The 22878-nt window shown below is 42.5% G+C and overlaps 1 protein-coding gene across 1 annotated transcript in view; it reads right to left on the bottom strand.

Annotated features, from left to right (window-relative positions):
* Positions 1 to 828: 828 nt before the first annotated feature.
* Positions 829 to 22878, bottom strand: part of LOC103744600 — a 79708-nt gene continuing 57658 nt past the window's right edge. Inside the window, exon 4 of the mRNA XM_008846460.1 lies at positions 829 to 935. Coding sequence (XP_008844682.1) covers positions 829 to 935 — 107 coding nt within the window. The remainder of the gene's footprint in view (positions 936 to 22878) is intronic.

Below are 22878 nucleotides of genomic sequence, written 5' to 3'. Positions count from 1 at the left end.
CACCCAACGAAGCCTAAAGTCGTCAAGATCTAACCCGAGATCGGTTTTAGATTCATATTACAATAAAACTAGCTTGAACATCAAAGAGAAGAGAAGTGAATTTAGTGTCAGTTGCATCCTAAACAAGTAGCTACACAAACATTATATGGAAGATCATAAAATCACTGAGTACAACCTGGCATGGTAAACCCTTGATAAATACTATTATTTCGGAACCTTAAACAAAACCATGCATTTAAAACTCTCTTCCATTTGCTCACAGAGGGTAAATACTATGAATACATGGTATTTGCTAATCCTCCATCGTGACCACCCAGAGCAGCAATTCAGTCATCCAACCCAACCAGTTTGGCTTAAATGAAGCAGATATATTTCTGAAGTCCTACACCTCAGGATCTGGAGATGAGAAGTTAGCACACCAAACGAACTATATCTTGTGTGTGGTAAAGCTCATTGCTGTAAACACTCAGAACGGTGTGGTTAGGCAGCCCCAGTAGAGCTACTCAAATGGGAAATTGTATTGTTACTGGTTACGTTGGAGAAAGCTCTGAAAAGCAACTACTGTATTGCTGCAGAAGCTGAACTTTTTTAATAGGAGGGAGATCAAGAGGGGAAATTTTCAACTAAAAATCCATATTTAGCTGTTGCCAAGGATTATTTATGACACACAACTGTGCTCCGACTTTATGACAAGAGAGATTTATTAATTACTTTTTTGAAGATTGATGTATTTAACCATTCTTCCAAAAATACAAAAATGGGGCGGGGGAAACAGATGGAAAATGACAAGATGCATCAGTTGCTCACATCATTTCACAGCAGCGGCAGTCAGAAGTAGAAGTCAGTCCACGCGCGACTGCACTTCCATCTTGGCACTCCTCCACCAATGGCAGGCGTCACCTTGCATGTGTTCTTGCTGCAAACAAGAATATCCACTAGAACACAAAAATAATTTGAAAACAAAACATTACAAGACAGATATGCCTATAAACTCTCCTCTTTTTACAATTAGTTTTATTTTTTAAATACTTTTATTATTTTTTATTTTATGTGTTTGAGTGTTTTGCCTGCATGTGTGTAAGTGCACCCACATCATGTATGCAATACCCACGGAGGTTGGAAGAGGGCATCAGGTACCCTGGAACTAGAGTTACAGATGATTGTTAGCCACCATGTGGATGCTGGGAATTGAACACAGGTCCTCTGCAAAGAGCAGTCAGTGCTCTTAACTACCGAGCCATCTCCCCAACCTCAATTAATTTTATTTTAAAAACTATCCTTATAAAATCTCCATTGTATATATTCATTGTAAATGGTGCTATAGTATTTGAGGACATTTTCATACAACTGCTCATCATATATTGAGCACATTCTTCCCACATCCCCTACTGTCTCCTTTCACAGCCCTCACATCAGCCCTCTTGTTCTCCTAGAGTTTCATTTGTATGTTCATGCCATGTATACATGTGTGATTTGATGTCTATAAAATCTAAGAATCATGAATGACAGAAAATATTTGTCTGAAACTGGCTTCATACATTTAGTATGTTCAGTTGCACCCACTTTCCCACAAATGGCATGACTTTATTCTTCTTTATGACTGAAAAAATTCATATATAGAAATATTCATTTTCTTTATCCATTCCTCTGTTCTTGGACACCTAGGACACATAACTCATCTATTTTATAAATAGCGTTGCAATAAACATAGATGTACAAGTATTTCTGTGAGGTATTCATTTGGGGTCCTTTGGGTAAATGTTCAGGAACAGTATAGCTGGGACATATAGTAGATCTACTTCTAGTTCTTTGAAGAATCTCCATACTGATTTTCAAAGTTGATGAACTAGTTTACATTCTGATCAATAATGTATAGGTTCCTTTTTGTTCACATCTTCACCAGCATTTGCTGTTGTTTGTGTGTGTGTGTGTGTGTGTGTGTGTGTGTGAGCGTGCACACACATCCATGCAGAGGCCAGAGGTTAGTGTCTTCCTCAACCACTGTTCACTTTATATTTTGAAACAATCTCTCACTGAACCTTGAGTTCATCAATTTGGCTAGCTGGCTGACCAGTAAGTCCCAAAGATCTTCCCATCTCTGCCTCCCCAGCCCTGAGATTCCAAGTGCTCACTACCAGGCCCAGTTATTTATGTAGATGCTAAAGATCCAAAACCAGGTCCCAATGCCTGTGTAGCAAGAACTTTACCAATGGACCAACACCCCCAGTCTGTTATTTGTTTTCTAAGGACTGCGGGGGTGAGATGAAATTTCCATGTAGTTAGGTTGCATTTCTCTGATGGCTAGTAAGGTTGAAATTTTTTTCATATTTATTGTCCATTTGTGTTTCATCTTTTGAAAACTGTTCGTTTTGTTACCTATTGTTTTTTATTTCTTGATTAGGTTTTAAGTTTGTTGTATATTCTATACTAGATATTAATGCTCTGTCAGATGTGCAACTGATAAACTATAGGTGATCTTTCTGTGAGCTCTAAATTCCTTCAAGGTCTATGCCATGGGCAGACCGTTTATGAGACTGGCTGTATCCTACTAAGGTAAGGACAAGGGGAAGATAGAAAACCAACACCTACTGAGAATGAGCAGTTACTATGTGAATTATCTCCTTTAATCTTCACCTCCAACCCATATGAAAGGTAAATAGTAACAGATCTTAAATCTTAAAAGGTGAAGAAATGTATATCAGGTAACACTAGAAATGACAAGGACAACTCTGTCAGACTGTGAAACTTGTAATCTTTCTAATACCTGGTGCTTGATACCACTCTCCACCCAATTAATCTGTTCTCTTCCCTCTCTTGATTCCTTATTTTTTCCTATAAGAACTGAAGCTCAACAAGGATACAGATATGGTCTCCCTTATTCCTGATGCAGGAAAGAAGGAAGGAAAGTGGGTCCCATCAGAACATTGCTCCCCTGTGGCTTATAACTCTGAGAGCCCCTGAGGGATAAAATGGAGCTTAGATATGAATATTGACAGAATTTTTGAATGGTTTTCCTCTCTTTTTTCTTTCAAGCCTTTGGAATGCATGAGAACTGTATGCAGAGTAAAAGTATCCAAGCAAAATCTAGATTGACAAGAGAATAAACTTACTATCTGCCTGGCACTCTTGTAATCATTTCATGTAAATTACCTCAGTATCCATAGCATGCTGTGAGGTCTTCTCACCAGAGAAGACCACTCAGACACAGAAAATAGCCAAAATAAAGTCTTTATAGCCAGCCGGCAACTACACTCAGCATTTGAGTTCCAAGCACACCCCTTATGGTAAGCTTTTATACAGAATAACCACATCCAGGGTTGAAAAGTTTAGGTTCCCAATCTTAGGGGTGGAAAGCCCCCCTAACAATTTCTCTTCTTCAAGAGAACAATTTCTATTCTACAAGAGCAAGCCAAGCAAAACGTACAGAAGCCATGAATCTGCTGTTAGCAGGAACAACCAGGTGCATGCTAACCTGTTCTCAAACCCACACTTTGGTGCAGCTGGGTCAAACTTTTCCATTCCAACATTTGAGTTAACTGCCTCTAGCTTCAACTACTGGGTTTACCTGGGGCTTCCTTGTAACATGGTGTAGCTATGGTCAGTCTTGATAACACCACAGTAAGTACTATTATTTTTACTTTAAAAATGAGCCTTAAGGTTCAAAGAGGTGAAGTCACATAACCAGAGTAAATGCTATAAACCAAGGCAGTTGGCTCCAGAGCCCATGCTTGAATCCATCGCATTAGACCTCAGCAAGTAAGTACTTTCCATCAACCATTTTCCCCCTAGATTTGGGGCACATCTGGCTGAGAAAGTTTGTTCAAAAGAACAAAGAATTAAGGAATAAAAAAGAGAGGTTTCCCAAGTCCTCTCCCAACATGACCAATGAGTGTTGGGATGAAGTAGAGGCCTCACATACATCTGCCCATCAGACTGTCTTCCAGTCTGGCCCCCAAAGACCCACATAAACCCTGTCAATGGAGGATAAAATAATTGGGCCCTCATATATCAATATTGCTAAAACTCTGACAAACTCAGTTGCTAGAGGAGGCACCACCTTGACGCCGACATCACCCTCCACTTACAGGGACTGGCCAGCCACACACAGACAGCAGAAGGCAGAAGCAGCTGTGGAACTGGAGGCAGAGTGGCCACTGTCTACATCCCCAGACCTAAAGCAGTGCAGACAGCAGATGTCTTGAGTTTCCAAGAGATGAGATCTGTGCTCACTGGTCCTTGCAGGAAGCTGGCATTTCCAGAGTACGTTAGGTAGTGCCAGAGCTATTCTTTTTCCTCTATATCAATACTCTACTTTTACCCCATGCTGATGCAATCTAGAAACTAGTACAATCTTTATCCAGAAAATAAAAAAACATAATAAATCAAGTATCAGGCAGGTACATATGTATTGTTACACACACGGGTTTGTAGACATGTATATGTACAGACCTGTATGTTCACATTTCCTTTATCCAGGAATTCAATGGGTATACAGTTTCTTCATCCCTGAATTAATGAGTCACTTGAAAAAGCAGAAATTCAATTCTTGCAGTGATTTCTTCAGCTTAGCTGAATAGAGAACATCTTAGAAAAATCTTTCAAAAAGAACCACATAACCACAGAGGATCAAGACTCTGGGATGTACCACATGCTTGCTGCTCTTGGGGTTCTTAAGGGTCCTGCCCAGCCTACGTGCTAATGCCTTTGACTCAGAACAAGTTCATCTACTTATTTCCTTCCTTCCCATCCCACTGCAGCAAACAGCAATAGACATAGCAAGCCCTCATCCCACAGTTGGAAGTTGAGAATTAACAAGTACTCTCTCAGGGCCACCTCCTGTGCCCCTGTCTGCTTCTCCCCTGGGAACCACAATTCTCAGTTCTAGAATGATCTGTAGAGATGAAATGATCTGAAAATTGAGTCAAGATCAGGAAATCAGTGTTGACAACAACATGGAGGTCTCCTGTTCCATCGATCCTTCAGCAAATGTTAATTGAGCACTTATAGAATGCCAAGCAGTTCTTCACCCTGGTGGAAGGTCACCGATGATATCAGATTGCTTCCTTAGCTGTCAATCTCCTCTTTTTGTACAGCTCTAACTGCTTAGAAATTTCATTCACAGACTGAATCAAAATTTTCCTCTCCCCATCATTTATCTCCTTTGCTTTGAATGCTCATTTAGATGGCATTATAATTAAATTGGGAGGATTTAAATATGAAAACAAAATTTTAAATGCATAGAAAATAAAAGGATGGGTGAGCATAGAATCACAAGTCAAGAGGGATTTCTCTAGGTATGACACCAAAGAAAAATTTTGACAAATCTGCTGACATAAAATCTGAAATAAACATAAACTACATCAAGACAATAAGTAAACCAAAAGGAAAATTTATCTAGCTAGATGACAGAAGGATAGCAGTACTAATATTAAACTCTCAAAGTAAATAAGACTACATAATCAGCTGGGGAAAAAAGGAGCAAATACAGATAATTGATGAGATTAAAAATGTCAAATAAGAAAGACAAAAGTTTAACCTTCCTTATAATTCAAAATATACAAATTAAAACAAAATACCATATTTCACTTATAAATAGGGCAAAGTGTTTAAAATCAAAATGTCAAGTACTAGGGAAACTGGTTCTCTACACAATGGGGTTGCCTAGGGCACCATTGACTGAAAACATCAACAAATAAACTCTGTAGTCCTTCAACTTTACAGTGTCTACTTATAAGACTTTATATTAAACAGATATTCAAGAAGTATACCAAAAAAATGCATTTACAAGGAAAATTATTCTAGGATTCATTATATTAGAGGAAAAACTGGGGGGGGCATGTACAAACATAACTATGTAAGTATGGCAAATCTCTAAAACCAACTATTTTGCAACATTTAAAAATAGTGTGTGTCCCTGGACAGGACTTGTGGTGGTTTGAATGAGGATGTCCCCCATCAACTCCAAGTATTTGGACATCTTGTCCCCAGTTGGTGGTGCTGTTTTGGGAGGTCTTAGAAGGTGTAGTCATGCTGGAGGAAGCACGTCACTAGGGATGGGCTTAGAGAGTTCTTAAGCCTTTCTGGATCTCCAGTCACCCTCTGTTTCCTGTGCCTGCTTGAAATTGTGAGAGCTTAGCTTCTGCACCTGCTCTAGCCACCTTGATACCATGCCTCCCCACCATGATGGACTCCTGATCCTTTGGAACCGTAAGCTAAATAAACTCTTCCTTTTAATAGATCCCTTGGTCACAGTGTTTTATCACAGCAACAGGAAAGTAACTAAGACAGGACTCCTATACTAAACCTCACCACCCATAGCCCAGAGACCTTTGCAGAAGATTGTAAGAACCAGGGTTGGTGCATATATATAAGGAAACAGACTTTCAGACCACTAGAAACTTGCTCATATTAACTTATAGCAATGATGACAAGACCCATGCTGACTCAATCAGACAAAAACCCAACATAGAACAAGGGAAATGGGCAGCAGGCCCCAACCCTAGCCTAGGAACCATTGGCAATTGATTACTGCTAAGTGAGGGAATGTAGATCTTCTTTAAGATCTCTAAATAGGCTGATTAGACTTCAGTGGATGAACTTGCACTGAAGAACATCTGGGTACAAAAACTTGAGCTGATAGGACTTAACATATATGACAGAACACATGAAATCCAATGTGAGGAGACATGGATGGGAAGGAAGTCTAAATTTCATTAAGAACTATACTATGAAATACACAAAAACTCGGTAAAAAAATATTTTTGAACAATTGTGTTCAGCTGACTTGACACAGTGGGCCTTAACACCCAGGGCAGAGTATATGGGTTCCAGTGGCAGGGCTATGGGAGGGTGCTGATGGGGCTGGGGCTATAAAGATGATTCCGATTGTTTGAGATATTCTGTATGAAATACAACAAAATTTAATAAAAACAAATTTTTTAAAAATAGTGTTTACAGACTCAGAAAAAAAGACAACATATATTCTCCTTCATATATGGATCCTAGCACCAAATCCTTATGATAGAACTACAGGAACCAGGATAATTAAAAGGAATGAGGGAGGTAAAGGAAAAGAAAGAATCTGAAAGAGAAGAACAGTAGGAAACAGGCATTAAAAAGAGAGATATGGATAAAAATGAGATTATTTTAAGGGGAAGGGGGAGGGAGCATTATACAAGGAAACTTGGGGATGAAGGGAAAGAAGGAGCTCAAGAGAGATGGGACCATAGGAGAAGGGTATTATTAAGGGAGAAATGGGAAAAATGGGGGCACTTTAAATGGGGGAAACCATGGTGGAATGGTTAGATAATGCAAGAGATAAATAATGCCTAGTTTAAAAAAAAAAGAGGGAACCATATTAGTCCAACAACCTACTGACAAATTATACATACAACTAGCTCAAGGAATATAATATATCTCTAGGCAAGGTTTATCTGAGAACCTTTGGTCTTTGCCCAAGCTTCAGCTACATAGCACATGGTAAATAAAAGTACCAGACTGGTGGAACTAATCTTCTTGTATGTTTAACAGCCATACTTTGAGTCCTATACTAATTTGGCCAGAGGGACTTAAAGGACAGTTTTTGTTTCTTGCCCTCCAAGGTCGACTAAGTTCCAGGGGACTATGAGCATCTCTCAAAATGTCCTGTAACTATGGTGAGTCACCTGTATGCTTGATCAAGGAGGCCATGGAGACCCCACTAAATGGACTTGAACCAGTGTCCAGTCTACAAAGAGGAGGGTCAACATTTCCTCATGCTTCCAAGCGAAGCCAGCCACGGTCGAGCAGGACCTTTATCTTCACATAGATGAAACTGGTAAAAGAAAGGAGCCAGGGGCTCCTTCCAAGCCTATGTGACCCCTGAGGAACAGATCCTCAAATGACCTTAATAGTAAAAATAAATTGGTTTATCTGGGCCAACTATATGGTCTTAAACACCCAAAAGGAAAGTATAACCAAAGATTAAAGGGATCAATATAATTCTTTAAGAGTCCATGTGTCTAGCTAAATGCTACAACATAACAAGCAACAATGCCAGACAGGAGATACCTTCCTTTGAGTTGTTGGCCAGGGTGGCCCATGAGACTCCCAGACAGTAACCCAGCATAGAATTGGAAAAATGAACAGCAGACCCCAATCTTATCTGAAGGAATATTGGCAACTGATTGCTGCTAGATGAGGAAGAGCTAATCTTCCTAAAACAAGGAACTCTAGATAGGCTGACTAGACTCAGCAGATGGACAAGCACTGGGGAACGGCTGGGGACAGTGACAACACAGTGGACAGTAACAGGGATGACAGAGTATATGGGCTCCAGTAGGGGGAGGGGAGGCTATGGAGGGTGCCATTTGGGATGTGGGCATATATATGAATAAGATTGTTTGGGACATTATGTATGAAATAGACTAAAAAAAATCAATCAATGAAAAAATGAGTTAAAAAACTGTTCAAAAAAAAGATTTGATGATTTTGAAAATTACTTAGAATATTTACATTTTTAAAAAAGTTTCAAAATACGTCCTTCCAAAATATAGGCATATTGCATATCTTCCTAGAGGGAGAAAAACAGAAGATTATAACACTGTATTAAGAGATAATTGTGATGGATTGAGTTACGTAGACCCTATATTCTCTCTCTCTCTCTTTCTCTTTCCCCCATGCTGTGAATGTGTAATTCACACTCATTTATAATGTTCTAACTTTTCACAATGACTATGAGTTCCTTCTTCACAATGGTATTTTGTATTGTAAGCTGTGTTGTAAATAGCTTTCTCACACAACTAGTCCATGTTGTCTTTTGTAAATAATAGTAGCAGTAATAATAATAATAATAATAATAATAATAATAATAATAGTAATAATAAAAGTTTGTGTTTCTTCCCTTGGACTGGCATAGTTGAACTTTTAACCCAAACACCAGCCTCCCCCTCCTCCAACTTCCTGCCTGTTGAGGTCCTTCTGCTCCAGTCTCTGTCCTGGGATGCCTTTGTTTCCTAGCTCTGTATCTTTGGGAAATTTAATAAATACACCTTCTCCCATCTGGGTCTCTGGAGGCACAGAACTTAGGGTGAGCCACTGTGGGATCTTTCTGAATCTCTGTCTTCGGCAGTGAGGTCCTGGAATGATGGGATCAGAGTAGTTACCATGCCAACCACAGGACCAATAGGGAGCAAAAGGATGGAGGAGGGAGAATGGTACCAAAACAGAGATTAGACAGAGGAGACACAGAAAAACATTCTGCCTCCAATCTGATTACACAGCCAAAGAAATCAAACCACTGGGGCCAGCTCTCCTGGCCTCCTGCCTCATCCACAGGCCCAGGCGCTGTGGCTGGCCCTCTCCGCATCATTCACTTAAATGGCAAGGATATCTGACAGAGCGGCCGAATCACCGCCCCGCAGGGGCCTAATGTGGTTAGACTCAGAGAAATTATTCATGGGAGAATATACTAAAGTGTTTAGTGTCCCCTGGATGCATTAGAAGCAGGTCTGTCAGCTTCTGAGAAGCACCTCTGTGTGTTTATCCTGAAACTTCTGCACTGTCTCAACCAAGATGCCATGCCCTGGTTCTTCACGTCCAGAGCTACTGTGGTCCTGACAAAGTTGTATGGCCTCGTTGGAGCCCCTTTTGTCTCTTTGGAACCTCTTGCCTCCCTCATCCCTGGAGCCACAATCCCCAGGCAAGATGCAAAATGACCTTTCCTGGGTCCCTGCCCTCACCCCAGGCATATTCTGCCTGTCCTCTCCCTGCCCTTCAGGGCTATGTGGAGTCACCTTGACCTGATATTTTCTTAATCAGCCAAAGTTGGGACCACTGGCTTGGCTTTGCATTTCCCAGGCCGTGAGGGTGCAGAGAGGTTGCATCCACAGGACCTATGAAAGGGCGTTATCAGTTCCCACAGGGAGGAAGACCAAGGCACCCTGCTTTCCGTGTAGCAGTGTGCATGAGCTTGAGTTTCCCAGAAACTGATTTCCTGTGAAAAAGAAGAGTTTTGCCCTGATTCCCAGCAGCCATTATCACATAAACACCCACCTACCTTATACTCTGAAGGCTGAGGGTAAGAAAAGACTTCTGTTTTATATAAGAAACTCTTATAATTACTATTGCTCCTACTGTTATGATTGCATGTCATCTTCATTCACTATACAGCTACTGGGAACACAGACCCATTCTACATGCTCTGTGTAGATACTTTCTAACCTTAACATTAATATCACAAATTCTTACTGCATTAGAAATGGGAAGTTTCAGCATGGAGAAGTTCAGTAATGGGCCAAAGACCTAATTCCTGGGATTCATCTTCTCTCTACCATTCCATGTTTCCTATGAGCTTTAGGACTCTCCCTGAAGACTGTGAGTTCCTGAGTTTTTGGCTGTTTTGACTAGGGAGCAACTCCGTGGTTAAGAGCAGGGCTCTGCAGCCAAGCCAGCTGGGTTTAAATCCAGGCTCTGCTTGTTCAAGGAGTTCCACTTCATCCTCACACAGCTGGGTCTCCACATCAGCGAAATGGCAAGGTAGCTCCTGCGTGCCAAGTTCCTCATGGCAATGAGCTCATCAGTTCCTCAGAACAGCCTGGGGAAAAAGCATCATTGCTTTGACAGCAAGGCTGTGGGTGAAAGGCTGCCTCTCAAAAGAGCATTTTAAAGAAAATACTTCAAAAGGCCAAAATTATCTTATAGGCATTTGGAAGTTACTTTTGCTTATAACCACCACCATTTCAGAAACACAGGGTTTACCCGTTGTCCTGGCATAAATTTTCTGATGGGAAAGGCTTGGCAGAATTCAAGGAGCAGAAAAGAATTCTGAGCTCTCATTGAATCATTTAAAATCTTTCTCTCAATAGGTCCTCAGTAGCCAATCAGTAAAAGTCCAAACATCTGTTCCTGCCCTATAGGACGCTTACTAATCTAAGTCTCTGGTCAAATTTGTCTCCTCCAATACTAATCTTCCATTGTGCATACTGCAATCTTCTGATTATCCTTCAACCCTCTAATATCCCCTGCTCAGTAGAAACTTCACTGATCTCAGTGGACGGAAGGCATTGTTACTACATCTCTTTTGCCATGGTCCTTTTGCACACATCTCTATTGAAACACTTTCCACACTGGTGACCTCCACTGTCAGTCATGGATAGTAAGCTGGCACTCAAAAGGCCTCCTTGGGGGTTGCACTCTAACTACCTTCCTCATGCAATCAGACTGTTCACTACCCAATGGCAAAGTATCCAGGCCATTCAAAGGTCATCCTGCTCTTGCCTGTGTGTACACAGGATTCGTTGTAAATATTGGCAGCCTGAAGAATATTTATAATGTCAGCCAGTCTCCCATGATGACAACATGAAAGTTAACTGACCATATACCTCTTAATCAATTGCCAGGATTACAAAGAACCAAGTGGTGTTTTAGGAAAGAAAGTTTCCAGTCAGATGGCCTAGAATTAAGTTTTAGGTCACACATCTACCAGCTGGGTGATTTGGACAAAGTCAACTTGCTTATGGACAATAATTTTCTCGTGACCAAAATGATAATAATTCCCTTTGCCCTGGCTTAGGAGGTCCATAAGAAGAGGTAAACACAGGTCTGGCATGGTGATCAGTGGATATACAGGGTATGAACTTGGTTCTGTGCCTTTGCTGAACATCTTTTCTAGTCCTCAACCTCAGGACCCAGAACTGTGAAGAACTGAACTGGAGGATTAAGTTTAGGATAGAATAGGTACCTTGTTCAGTTAGACTAGGGATAAGGCCAAGGGCAACATCTTTTGTTGTTTTTAATATATATTTTATTAATTCTTTGAGAATTTCATATAATGTACTACGATTATATTCAGCCCCTCTACTCCTTCACTCAGATCCTCCCAGATTCACTTCCCATCTCCCCACCCCACCAACTTCATGTCCTCTTTATTTTTAATAATACATCAACTCTAATTTTTGCTGTCCATATACTCATGGGTGTGGGGCCATCTACTGGTTTACCTATCAACAACCACACCCTTAAAGGAAGTTGACTCTTCCTCCCCCAGAAGCTATCAGCTATCAATAGCTCCTCAGTTAGGGGTGGGGGGGTTTGAGCCCTTCCTGCCTTTAAGCCAGAATGTTGATTGGCTTGATCTTGAGCAGGTCTTGTGCCAACAATCACAGCTGCTGTGAGTTCATGAATGCAGAGGTCCTGTAATGACCAGAAGACATGTTTTCACTCCAGTCCTTCCCAACCTTTGGCTGTTACAGTCTTTCTGCCTCCTCTTCCATGAGGTCCTTGAACCTTGGGGGAAGGGGATCATAGGTAATATAGATAGCCCTTTTGTAGCTGAGAACTCCACTAACACTATGTACTTTGATCAGTTGTGAGTTTTTTAGTTGATCATCATCACCACAGAAAAAAACAACTCTGATGGGGTCTGAGAGTGGCACTGATCTTTTGTTGGAAAGACATGGATTTAGACAGTAGTTTGAGGTTATGTCCATTTCACAGATTCACCCCTATGGCCTGTGAGGTCCCCAACCATGGGTGCTTCACCAGATTTACAGAACCTGGCATTAGTTTCCACCTGTGGAGTGGGCCTTAAATTCAATCAGAAGGCAGTGGGTTACTTCCTAACACCTATGGGCATATCTTGAAGGGCAGTGTCTTTAACCTATCATACACACTCACATGCATACACACAAATACACACACATATACTTACAGCATCTTTAAAAACTATCACACACACTCACATGCATATATACAAATATACACCTATGCACATGATGTTCATGACAGATTAAAAGAAAAACTCACTTTTTTGCCAACATAATTTTACAAAATACTCTTCTTTGTGGTAATCACTTTCCATTTGTCCCAGCTTTGTACCTAGTGCTCATGCATGAGATTAAATATCTGTTGACTTCACATGGCTCTGTCACCATCCATGCTCAATCCTTACAGTGTTTCACTTGTTGTTAAAGCAAGACAGTTATATATCTCTGGAAAATAAAAGTTATATAGGCACTTGTTGTTGCTTATATTTATGACCAAAGAAAGAGCTCCACTTCAGGATACACAGCCAAAGAACTTGAAAACAGGGACTGCAAGAGCTGCACATCAATGCTCCTGGCAGCAGTATTAACAATAATCAAGGGTGGGAACTGTCCAGGCATCAAAAGATAGATAAAATTCAGCATAAGCATAAAGTGGCACAGTACTGAATCTTAGAAGAAAAGTCAGACATAGACAAACTTAAAAGACATTATACTAAGGGAAAGAACCCAGTCACAGAAAGACAAATGTTGTTTGATTCCACTTACAGGAGATGTCTAGAATGGTTGAACTCAGAGGCAGAGATGAGAACACTCGTAACCAGGAGCTGAGGGGAGAAGTGTAAAGCTGTTTGAGATGCTCAAAAAGTACTAAAAACGGACAGGGGTGACAGGTGCACATCCCTGTGTATATTCTTAATACTGAATTCACATTAACCACTCAAAAGTGGTTAAAATGTCATTATCCTATAGATAGTATACTCTGATTTTCTAAGCCTTAAAACACATATGACAATGTGATTGAGAAATCTCTCAATACCTCCTTAACTGTTTCAATAGAGTCACTGGCAAGCTGACCATGAAAAAAACTGCCCAAGCTGGACAGCTCCAGTTCCTTTCTGGGGATCCACATTTGGAAGGATCCTGAGGGGACATGCTTTTTAGTTCCTCCTCTAGAGCACCCAACACCCTGCCAAAAAGGTTGGCAGAATGTAGAACTAGGCCATTCTTCTTCTGGAGCCTGGGACTCTTCAGGTAGACCTTTGACTAAAATGACTTGCCCTCTCTAGTCCTATCCTGAATACCATATCCAGTCACCAAAATGACCTATGGGAGTGCCTCAGGACTGATCCGGGTTACCAAATAAAGTCAACAAACTGTTGTTATAGACTTAAAGGCTTAACCAGCTGCCTCTCCCAGAAAACATATTTGTATTTCACTTGGTTTTATAGAGACAATCATTTAAATCAAAGGAATGAACACAAATCCATTCTCTCAACAAATATTTGTTGCTTATGGGTCTCACAGCTACAGGAGAGTTTGCAGGGATAACCAAGTCACAAGTCTCAGAGCCACAATGAAAGTCCAAGTTAAACTTCCCTAGGGGAAAGTGAAATTCCAGTGGTTACAGAGAACACCTCTCTGTCTGCTGGATGCTGGTCTCTATGCGAGACTCAGATTTCATTCTCTTTCCTTGGCCTTTCTAATTCTAAATTACAAAGGTGATGCTCTGACCGAAACTGCAGCCCAGATGCGGCCATGGACGCTTCTCAGCACTACCCCAACCACATTTCAGACCCTGAACCACATTTCAGACCAGCAACCAGAATCTAAATAACACCGATTCCTGCCCAGGTGATCCCACGAGTTGCCGAGTTGCCTCAGCAAGGATTGAGCATCTGCGGTTTTCTTCCTCTGTGTTTTGTGGTTGTAGGGATCACACACACACACACACACACACACACACACACACACACACACACACACACACACACCCACACATACACACACAGCTAAAACCCTTCAACTCAAAACTGGACCTTCGAAACAAAGTAAAATTGATTCCCAAATGAACTGTAATAAATCCCAGAAAAACATGTTTTGCTGACTGAAAGCAGTCAGAATAAACTTCCCATCATGGATCTTGGTCCCAAGCTTCAAGAGTTTCACAGTGTAGCAACCTTGAAGAGGGCAGGAAAGCCTTGGGGGCTCCATGAACGGTGTATGTTCTCCAGACTGCTCTGGTAGCTCAAACCAGACCAGGCTTGATAAGCAACACAAAGGGATGAGAGGGGACTGAGCTGGGTGTGGTAGTCTGTGCCTTTAATTCCAGCCCTCTGGGGAGAGAGCTAGGTAGTCTCTATGAGACTGAGACCAGCCTGGTCCACATAGTAACTTTCAGACAGGCTAGGACTAGGGAGACTCTGGAGACAGACAGAGAGAGAGGAGGGGGAGAGAGAGAGAGAGAGAGACAGAGACAGAGACAGAGACAGACAGACACAGAGAGAGACAGAGACAGAGACAGAAGAGAGAGAACTGAAAGGGAACTTTAGGCTTAGGAACAGAGCCCTACTGTCCACTTGGTTGACCAAATAATCCCGCCCAAGAACACGGCAGCAGTTGCTGTTTTTAAATACTTAAAATGGATCAAATGTGTCTGCTTTACAAGCATTCTTTCATTTAATATTCACAGGAAGCAGATGCTGGTCTCATCCTCCTCCTCCCCACCCCCTTCCTCTTTTTCTTCTTGTATTCCAAGCTGACATTGAACTTGTGATCCTCTTGTGTCCCCATCATGAGTGATGGAACTACAGGTATGTCGGACCACACCCAGTTCATTCAGTGCTGGGCATGGTCAAATCCAGGGCTTCATTCATGCCAGGTAAGCACTCTACCAATGGAGCTACATCCCAAATCCTGGTATCTCCTTTATAAATGAGGGATCTGAGATACAAAGATATAGCCTGACTCTACAGGAAAGGACATTTATAGCTGCCCTCACCTCCAAATAAAAATCTAAAAGCTTGATCTTTCAAAGGTTCCTTTTAGATACTGCCTTTGGCCCACTCATTCATGAAGTATATCTCATTTTTCTAATTAGAAGTTATCTCTGCAGCTCCCAGCCTAGAACAGCAATTTTCCTGCCTCTGCACTTCTTTGTACAAATGTGACACATTGCTGTCCCTGTGGATAGAGAGCATCTGGGCGTGGCTTATCCATCTTGGATCCCAACTGAGCTAAGCCTAATGCTAGAACCAGATGCCTGTAATGACATATAGGATGTACAGAGAAAGCCACAGAAGACCTGGTGTCCCTTCCCAGGGATGCTGACATTGAGTCCACTAGATGCTCTGTCCCCATCCTCTAAGCCAGAAGGACCCTTGACTTCTGCCTACAGCACACACTCAGACCAGACTTTGACTGTATTTTCTTAGTCATTTGCCTTGAAAATGTCCAACATCTGTGCAATCCACAGCCAGTTCTACGTTATTCACACATCACAGGGGAAAGTGCCACTGTCGCTTCCAACTCTCCAGCTAACATCCAGACGGGCACCCAGTTTCTGAGTTGCAAGGGAATAGAGACAGCTCTCCAAATTCCAGCTGGCCCCTCTTCACTGGTTGTAAAGCCTCAGACATCTGGCCAGGAAGACCGGCAAATGTGCGGTCCCTTGGCTGTGGCTGGCAGGATTACGTAACGGTTTGAGCACCATTGGACAAAGGTAGGCCTACTTTTCCAGCCCTGCAGTATTCTAAAGGTGCCCAGCTCTCCACAGCCCTCTTTCTTTTCCATGTCTTTCCATCTCTGTCCCACTGCTCTCTGGGACTCACCCTTCTCCCTCTCCCCTATTCCAATAATTCAGGGAAATTTGTTGAAAAATTAAACTCCAAATATTAACTTCTAAAAAACTAGCAATTGCTATTTGGTGAAGACCTATCTGATGCTAGGGATTTTGCCAGCCGAATATTATGATCCCCCATTTGCAAATGCCAAAGCAAATGGAAATTCTGTGGTTTCCCTAATCACTCAACGAGGACATAATACTCAGGATTCAAACCCTCACCCCACTGATTCCCACTGCTGTTTCTTTTCTGCATCAAAATTCTCAAGGGTCCTCCTACTAAGTGCTGCTGTCCAGATCTGTATCCCTAAGTCCTAAAATGGGAAAACTCAACACACAGGAACCAAAGGAGGAAGAGAAGGATGGAGGACAAGAAGTCTGTCAGAGCAGGAAAAGCCTACTAGGGAGGCTATACAGAAGAAAACTGTTTGTTGTGAAACTTTCAATTAATGCACTTGGGGGTAATTTATTATCAGGGAAATTAAGTGATTCCATTAGCCTCCTGTCGCTTTCCAAAATAAATCTGTCAGAGTGGGGGGTGAGAGGGAAGAGAAGAGGAGATGAGAGCCTCACTGCTTTAATTTGTTTTCTGCACATTGCCAAGTGAAGATCCAGGCCCCACTTATCCATGGGAAGGGAGTTGGCGACTGTCCTGAGGAGTCTCTCAGCCACCCTTGGCCCCTCTACAACCACGTTTCCAAACGGGAACAAAAACAGAGCCCAGCTTAGGGAAACGGGGTGAGTGCCCAGTCTGTACAGAAAGAGAAGGGAGGCTGGGATCCACAGCCAGTGCTGCCACCAATGGTTCCAGCACCTCGGCTAACTCACTCTTCAACTAACAAAGGCTCCAGAATGGCAATGCTCCTTCCCCTAATACCAGCTGACCCCTGTATCTTGGATGCCAAGGTGCAGCAGTGAATATCGAAACGAGCTGGTTCTACGGTAATCATTCTTCTGTTTCCCCACCAGCACCCCACCCCACCCCCATCCTCTGAGTCAGAGATGCAGCTCTGAGGGAGCAAATGGTGGCGCTGGCTCAAAAGTCCGGGTCTGAGTGCTTAGCCAATGCTCTACACCATGGCCTCAAACTGTTTCCTCCTTCCCCATGTGCCAAGGACTATGCTCTGTGAACCTTAAGCATCCAAGGCACAGCCATATGTAATCCTGTCTTACAGGAAGAATTGAAGACAAGATACTGTTGTTTTATTCTTTATAAACTAACTCAGAGCCTAAACAAACTTAAAATACCTAATTACTTTTTCTATTCCCAGTAATTGGCTCTCTATAGATATCCTTTATATATTTATTAATTAAATGCATTGTAATATGAGTTGTCTCACTTAACTAAATGGATATCTAGATTTTGATGAAAAGAGATGGCACTGTGTCTTTTTCATGGAAAAAATCTAAATAACTGAAGAGAACAGAGCTGAAGATGGTCTGAGAAACCAAATTATGCTCCTTTGCTCAAAAGCTCCAATTTCCTCAGCAACCACGCTGGCTCCAGGGAGATGACTGTCACCAGCTGATAAGGGTGCAGAGAGCCATGGGTCACTGGAATCTTCCTGTCCCAGATGCCCAGCCCTGGCCATGTCTGCAGGGAGCTATAATCTTTCTTTTGGCACAGCTTCCTGGTCATTTCCTCACCCATAGCCCAATAACGGGGTATCCTTGCTCAGTCCCTGTAGCAGAAGCAGGAACTACAGAGTCCTGAGATCTGTGTGAGATCTTCTGAAAGGTTTAGCACTCACCAAGGAATCAGGTAATTTAAGGTCAGAGCAGAAACCAATCTCAACACCAAGGGAGTCCCATTCTTTCATCACAGAGGCACCAAGACACGTGACTGTCATTATGGAGAAATTGTCGTAGCTCAGAGACACATTAGTTATCTCCACTAGGGACCTTGTCTGACTCTATGCCCAGCCCACACTGGTGCTTTCGCAGTACACTTACAACTAGAAAGAAAACACATCCTGGACACATGCTCTGGGTAGTTGTCAGAATCAATAAATAGCACTGGTTATCACCAACCACTCAAACTGGTTGAAGAGGTTCGAGCCAAAGGAGCCAACGAATACAGGCTGGGATTGAGATGAGATGCCCAACCAAAGTCCTGTGTACCTTGGTTCCCATTCTTATGGCAGAGATCATTCCCATCTTTAGAATGCCAGCTACCTTCGTTCCCTATCCATGCACTACACAACAGCAGATGAGTCCTCCAAGTCAGTGTGTCTCAAGCATGAATGTGTGTATGCAAACCTGGGAAGTTTGTCAAAGTACAGATTTGGATAGGGTAGGACTGGGGAGGGGCTTGAGGTGACCGCATCCCATAAAAAAGCTCAGATGGTACTTGTGTGGCTAATCTGCAGACCATTTTGAATACCAGTGCCCTAAATTTTTTAAGCTTCAAATCATCTATAATATGGTACAGGTGTGGTCCGAGTTCATATTAGCTTCCTTTTAAAGTTACTGAAGATTTCAAGGAATAATATACAAGAAGAATTTTCCAGTATGCCTGACACCTAATGAAGAGTGTGCCAAACCAGAGCTGCACTTGCCCTATGTTTCCACGCCCCTTGAGCTGACTCCTCAGCCACTGGCTCTTGACCTTGCTTAGCTAATGGATCGCTCTTGAGACTATATTTAGATTATGGGATTCTTAATCAGTCCGAACAGACCAGGCTGTGCTGTGTTAACAAATAAGTACCAATTCCCATGGTTTAACACAACCAAAATTTACTTCCTGTTCCTGTTTCATACGTGGTATGGGTCAGTATTATGTCAGAGACCAGACTGATAAAGGCTATTTCTCAACATACAAGTCCATGTTCATGATGGAGGATGGAAGGAATATGTTGAATCACACAGTCTATTCTTCCAGAATCTGTTTATACATTCCTTTCATTAACATTTCTGAGGCAAAGCAAGCCACCAGGTAATGTCTAACTTAAAAAGATCTACAGAACTACCATGCTGCCCTTTACCTACAAGTCAAAGTATTTGGCAAAGACTATTAATGATCATCACCAAACTATGTCTTCAGGGGAAGAGGCAAATTCAGAAGCTTACCTCTAATTCCAGGAGGCCTGCAATCTCTCAAGTTCAATCTACGCTTAACACTTTCTGAGAATGGTCAAGGGAGACTTGGGGAGAAATAGTGCACATTTATCAGTCCAAGAAATGTGGACTGAGGGTCTACTATATCTTGTATATTCTGAGTAGACAGAGTGGTACACCAAGTCTGGGGCTGAAAAGATGGCTCAGTGGATAACATGATTCCTGTACAAACGTGAGGACCAGAGTTCACATGACCAGTACCCATATAAATGCCAGGTGGGCACGGAAGCCTGCCTGTAGTCCCAGCACTTAGAGACAGCAATTCCTGGAGCAAGCTGGCTAGCTAGGTTAGCTGAATTGACAAGCTCTTCGTTCAAGTGAGAGACCTTGCCTGGATGTATAAGGTGGAGAGCAATTGAGGAAGATACCTGACATCAGTCTCTGACTTCCACATGCATACACACACACACACACACACACACACACACACAGAGAGAGAGAGAGAGAGAGGCAAAAAATAATATACCAACTCTATGTTCTCATAATACTTATGTTCTATAAGTAATAAGTAGGCAGTATATCAAGAAATTACAGCAGACTGTAAGTATCCCCAAAGTGATGGACCATAATAGTATGATGTAACAGACAGTGAGGAGGTACGAAGAGTCATACTTCACATGGAAAGGTCAGGAGGCCATTCTGAAAGGTAGGACTGAAAGATAAGAAGGAGCCAGGCATGGGGAAGGCTAGAAGAAAAGCTTCTTGCCATAGGGAAAAGCCTATGCAGGTGCTGGTATATATTCACGTTGCCTGACCCAGATCCTGGGATGTCCTTCCTCTAGGGCCTCAAGGTATGTGACACTAGTACTAAACCCAGCAGCCTGAGATCCTCCAAAATATCCGCCTTTCCCATATTCTAGTCTCTCCTTCTTATAAGCCTCACTTGAAAACCTTTCATAACTTCAGCGCACTGCTCATTTCTCTAGTACCAAGACCCGTGCTGTCCTCACCTCCTCTCAGCTGTACCAGATTGGCCCTCTGTCTCTGGGTGTTCTTCCTTCTCAAGATTTTGTTCTATGTCCCCATTCCCAGAGCATGGTCTAGACTTCCTGTTAAAACAGCATAACTCCCATCTCCTTGACATGCTGAGCACCACCCACAGCTGGAGCCAGCTGGCTTCTTCTGGAGGTTTTCCCTACTCCCAGCAGGACTGATTTTGCCTAACGGCATGAGCTGATGTGTCACACTGAATCCTTATTTCTCCAAGGAAACAGTAAGCTTCTGGGAGACAGCAATGATATAGCTGAGCAGGTGCTCCCTGTACCCACACCAGATTGCCCAGTATGGAGGTAGAGGTCAGGAAATGGTGTGACTCGGTAGGAGAGAGGCAGCGGGTAAAGCAGAAGCTTTACTGCCTGTGAGCACGTTTGCATCTGTCCAGGTGGCTTACCCTCCCTCTATCTCCTTCTGTAACATGGCACCTGAAGCTGCCCAGGACTCGAAGAATACTTGTGGAATAAGTATCCAGCCACTTTGGATGTATGAGCTGACAGTTCTGAGCACCAGTTTCTCCATCTCTAGGTGAGAAATGCTGTGCACTCCTTCCACATAAGGTCATCATGAAGATTGAGTGTAACATGACCATGAATGGTACAATCCCCATACACTCTGAGCAGCAGAATGAACCCCTGCTTAACAGACCCTGTAATTTCTCTGTGGAGACCACACCCAATAGGTATGAACTTCAGAGCTGGTTAAAGCACATCCTGCTTCCTACCAGAATAGGCCAGATCAAGAGCCAAGAATAACAGCAGCATCATGTTTCAGGGAAGGGTATATGTGCTTTGAAGGAGTTTCTTATTCCTGTCATATTTTGTATCCACTCTATTGGCCCCCCAATTCTTTCTGCCAGCTTGGGGGAGGGGTGGTAGGAGAAAGGAGAGTTTGGGCAGCCAAGTGAAAGACAGGAATTTGAATCATCAAATTTTACATTATGTTCTTGGTCACCGGCCTCCTTCCACGTTTCTGACTTTGTAGAGGGCTTAAGTTGGATTGCTCACAAGAGGTCTGTCACAACTTCTTCCATGTCCTCCATATCAGAGAAGAGCTCTGGGTCCTAAGAAGTGTTCAGAAAAATCAGTAAGTCCATCACGTGCTCAGAACAAAATGCTCAGATCCTCCTGAGCTATGAATAATACAGATGAGAGACCAGTATCATTTTCAGCATGCACATTCCTGGGTAACATTCCACAGACAAGGCTGAGTAGAATTCTGATGCTATGGATCAGCAGTGTGATCGTGGGCAAGTCCCTTAATCCTCAAATCCTGAATTTCTTACTACTACCTGCTTCACAAGATTGCTGTAACAAGGCATCTAGATGATGTTTGCAAGGGACTTAACATGGTATCTGCAATATGGACAAGTTCAATTAATTTTGCCTATTTTCATTATTCTGACTTCAAGACACAGGTATAGGGGTTTACTCTGTATGACATTCTCATCTATAGTGTTCACATACATTTCCAAAATGGAAAAGAGCCACCACCCTGTAATGCTTCTAAGATGTGAGTATCTCCTCCACCCCTGCCCACTCCCAAAACTCTCAGAGTAGTCACTGGGTGAAGATATCTCAGTTCAGTATCCCTGGACATTAGTCCATATATCCAGGACAAACGGGAAAATGTCTACACTGCCATACTGCCAGACCCTAACTGGTACATGTTGAAAAAGGAGAAAGCAGTGACAGAAGGCAGAGACCTAAAATTTCCTATTCTAAAATCAAGCCCAAGCCTGGGCACACACTCAACATGTACCATAGAAATCTCACCTTGTCTTCCAGTGAACCGGGAATTGTCTACCTCTCTCATTCCCCAGAGCAGAATAGTGATCTGCTGATCACCTATTTCTCTAGCAGATTCTGAATCTCTCTTAAAGGCAAGGGACAAGACTGCATCTTTAGAGACTGAACACCTGACACAACAGAACACACTACAAATCTAAAACTGCTTGTTAAGGGCTGGAAGAGATAGCTCAGTCAGTAAAGTGCTTGCCACAGAAGCATGAGGACCAGAGTTCAATCCCCAGAACCCATACTCAAAAAGAGGCAGTGACTATAAACCCAGCAATGAGGAGGCTGAGACAGGCAGATGCTGGGGCTTGCTGGCCAACCAGACTAGCTCAACCAGCAAGCTCCCAGGCCAATAGGCCAAGCTGGCTCATAAAAACAAGGTGGATGGTGGCTCCTGAGGAATGACACTGAGGCTATCTGACTTTGCATATGTGTACATGTACATAGTCACCCACATACACACATACACACATGACCATGTATGATACACACAAACACAAATGCATGTATACACAAACAGATACACACACACACACTCACACACACACACACACACACACACACACATACACACACACTCACACACACACATACACACACGCACACACAC

Source organism: Nannospalax galili, unplaced genomic scaffold, assembly GCF_000622305.1.
Source record: "Nannospalax galili isolate Female #2095 unplaced genomic scaffold, S.galili_v1.0 scaffold990, whole genome shotgun sequence".
Classification (NCBI taxonomy): Eukaryota; Metazoa; Chordata; class Mammalia; order Rodentia; family Spalacidae; genus Nannospalax; species Nannospalax galili.
Note: the sequence above shows the minus strand (reverse complement) of the source record. Positions and strands in the feature narration are given on the sequence as shown.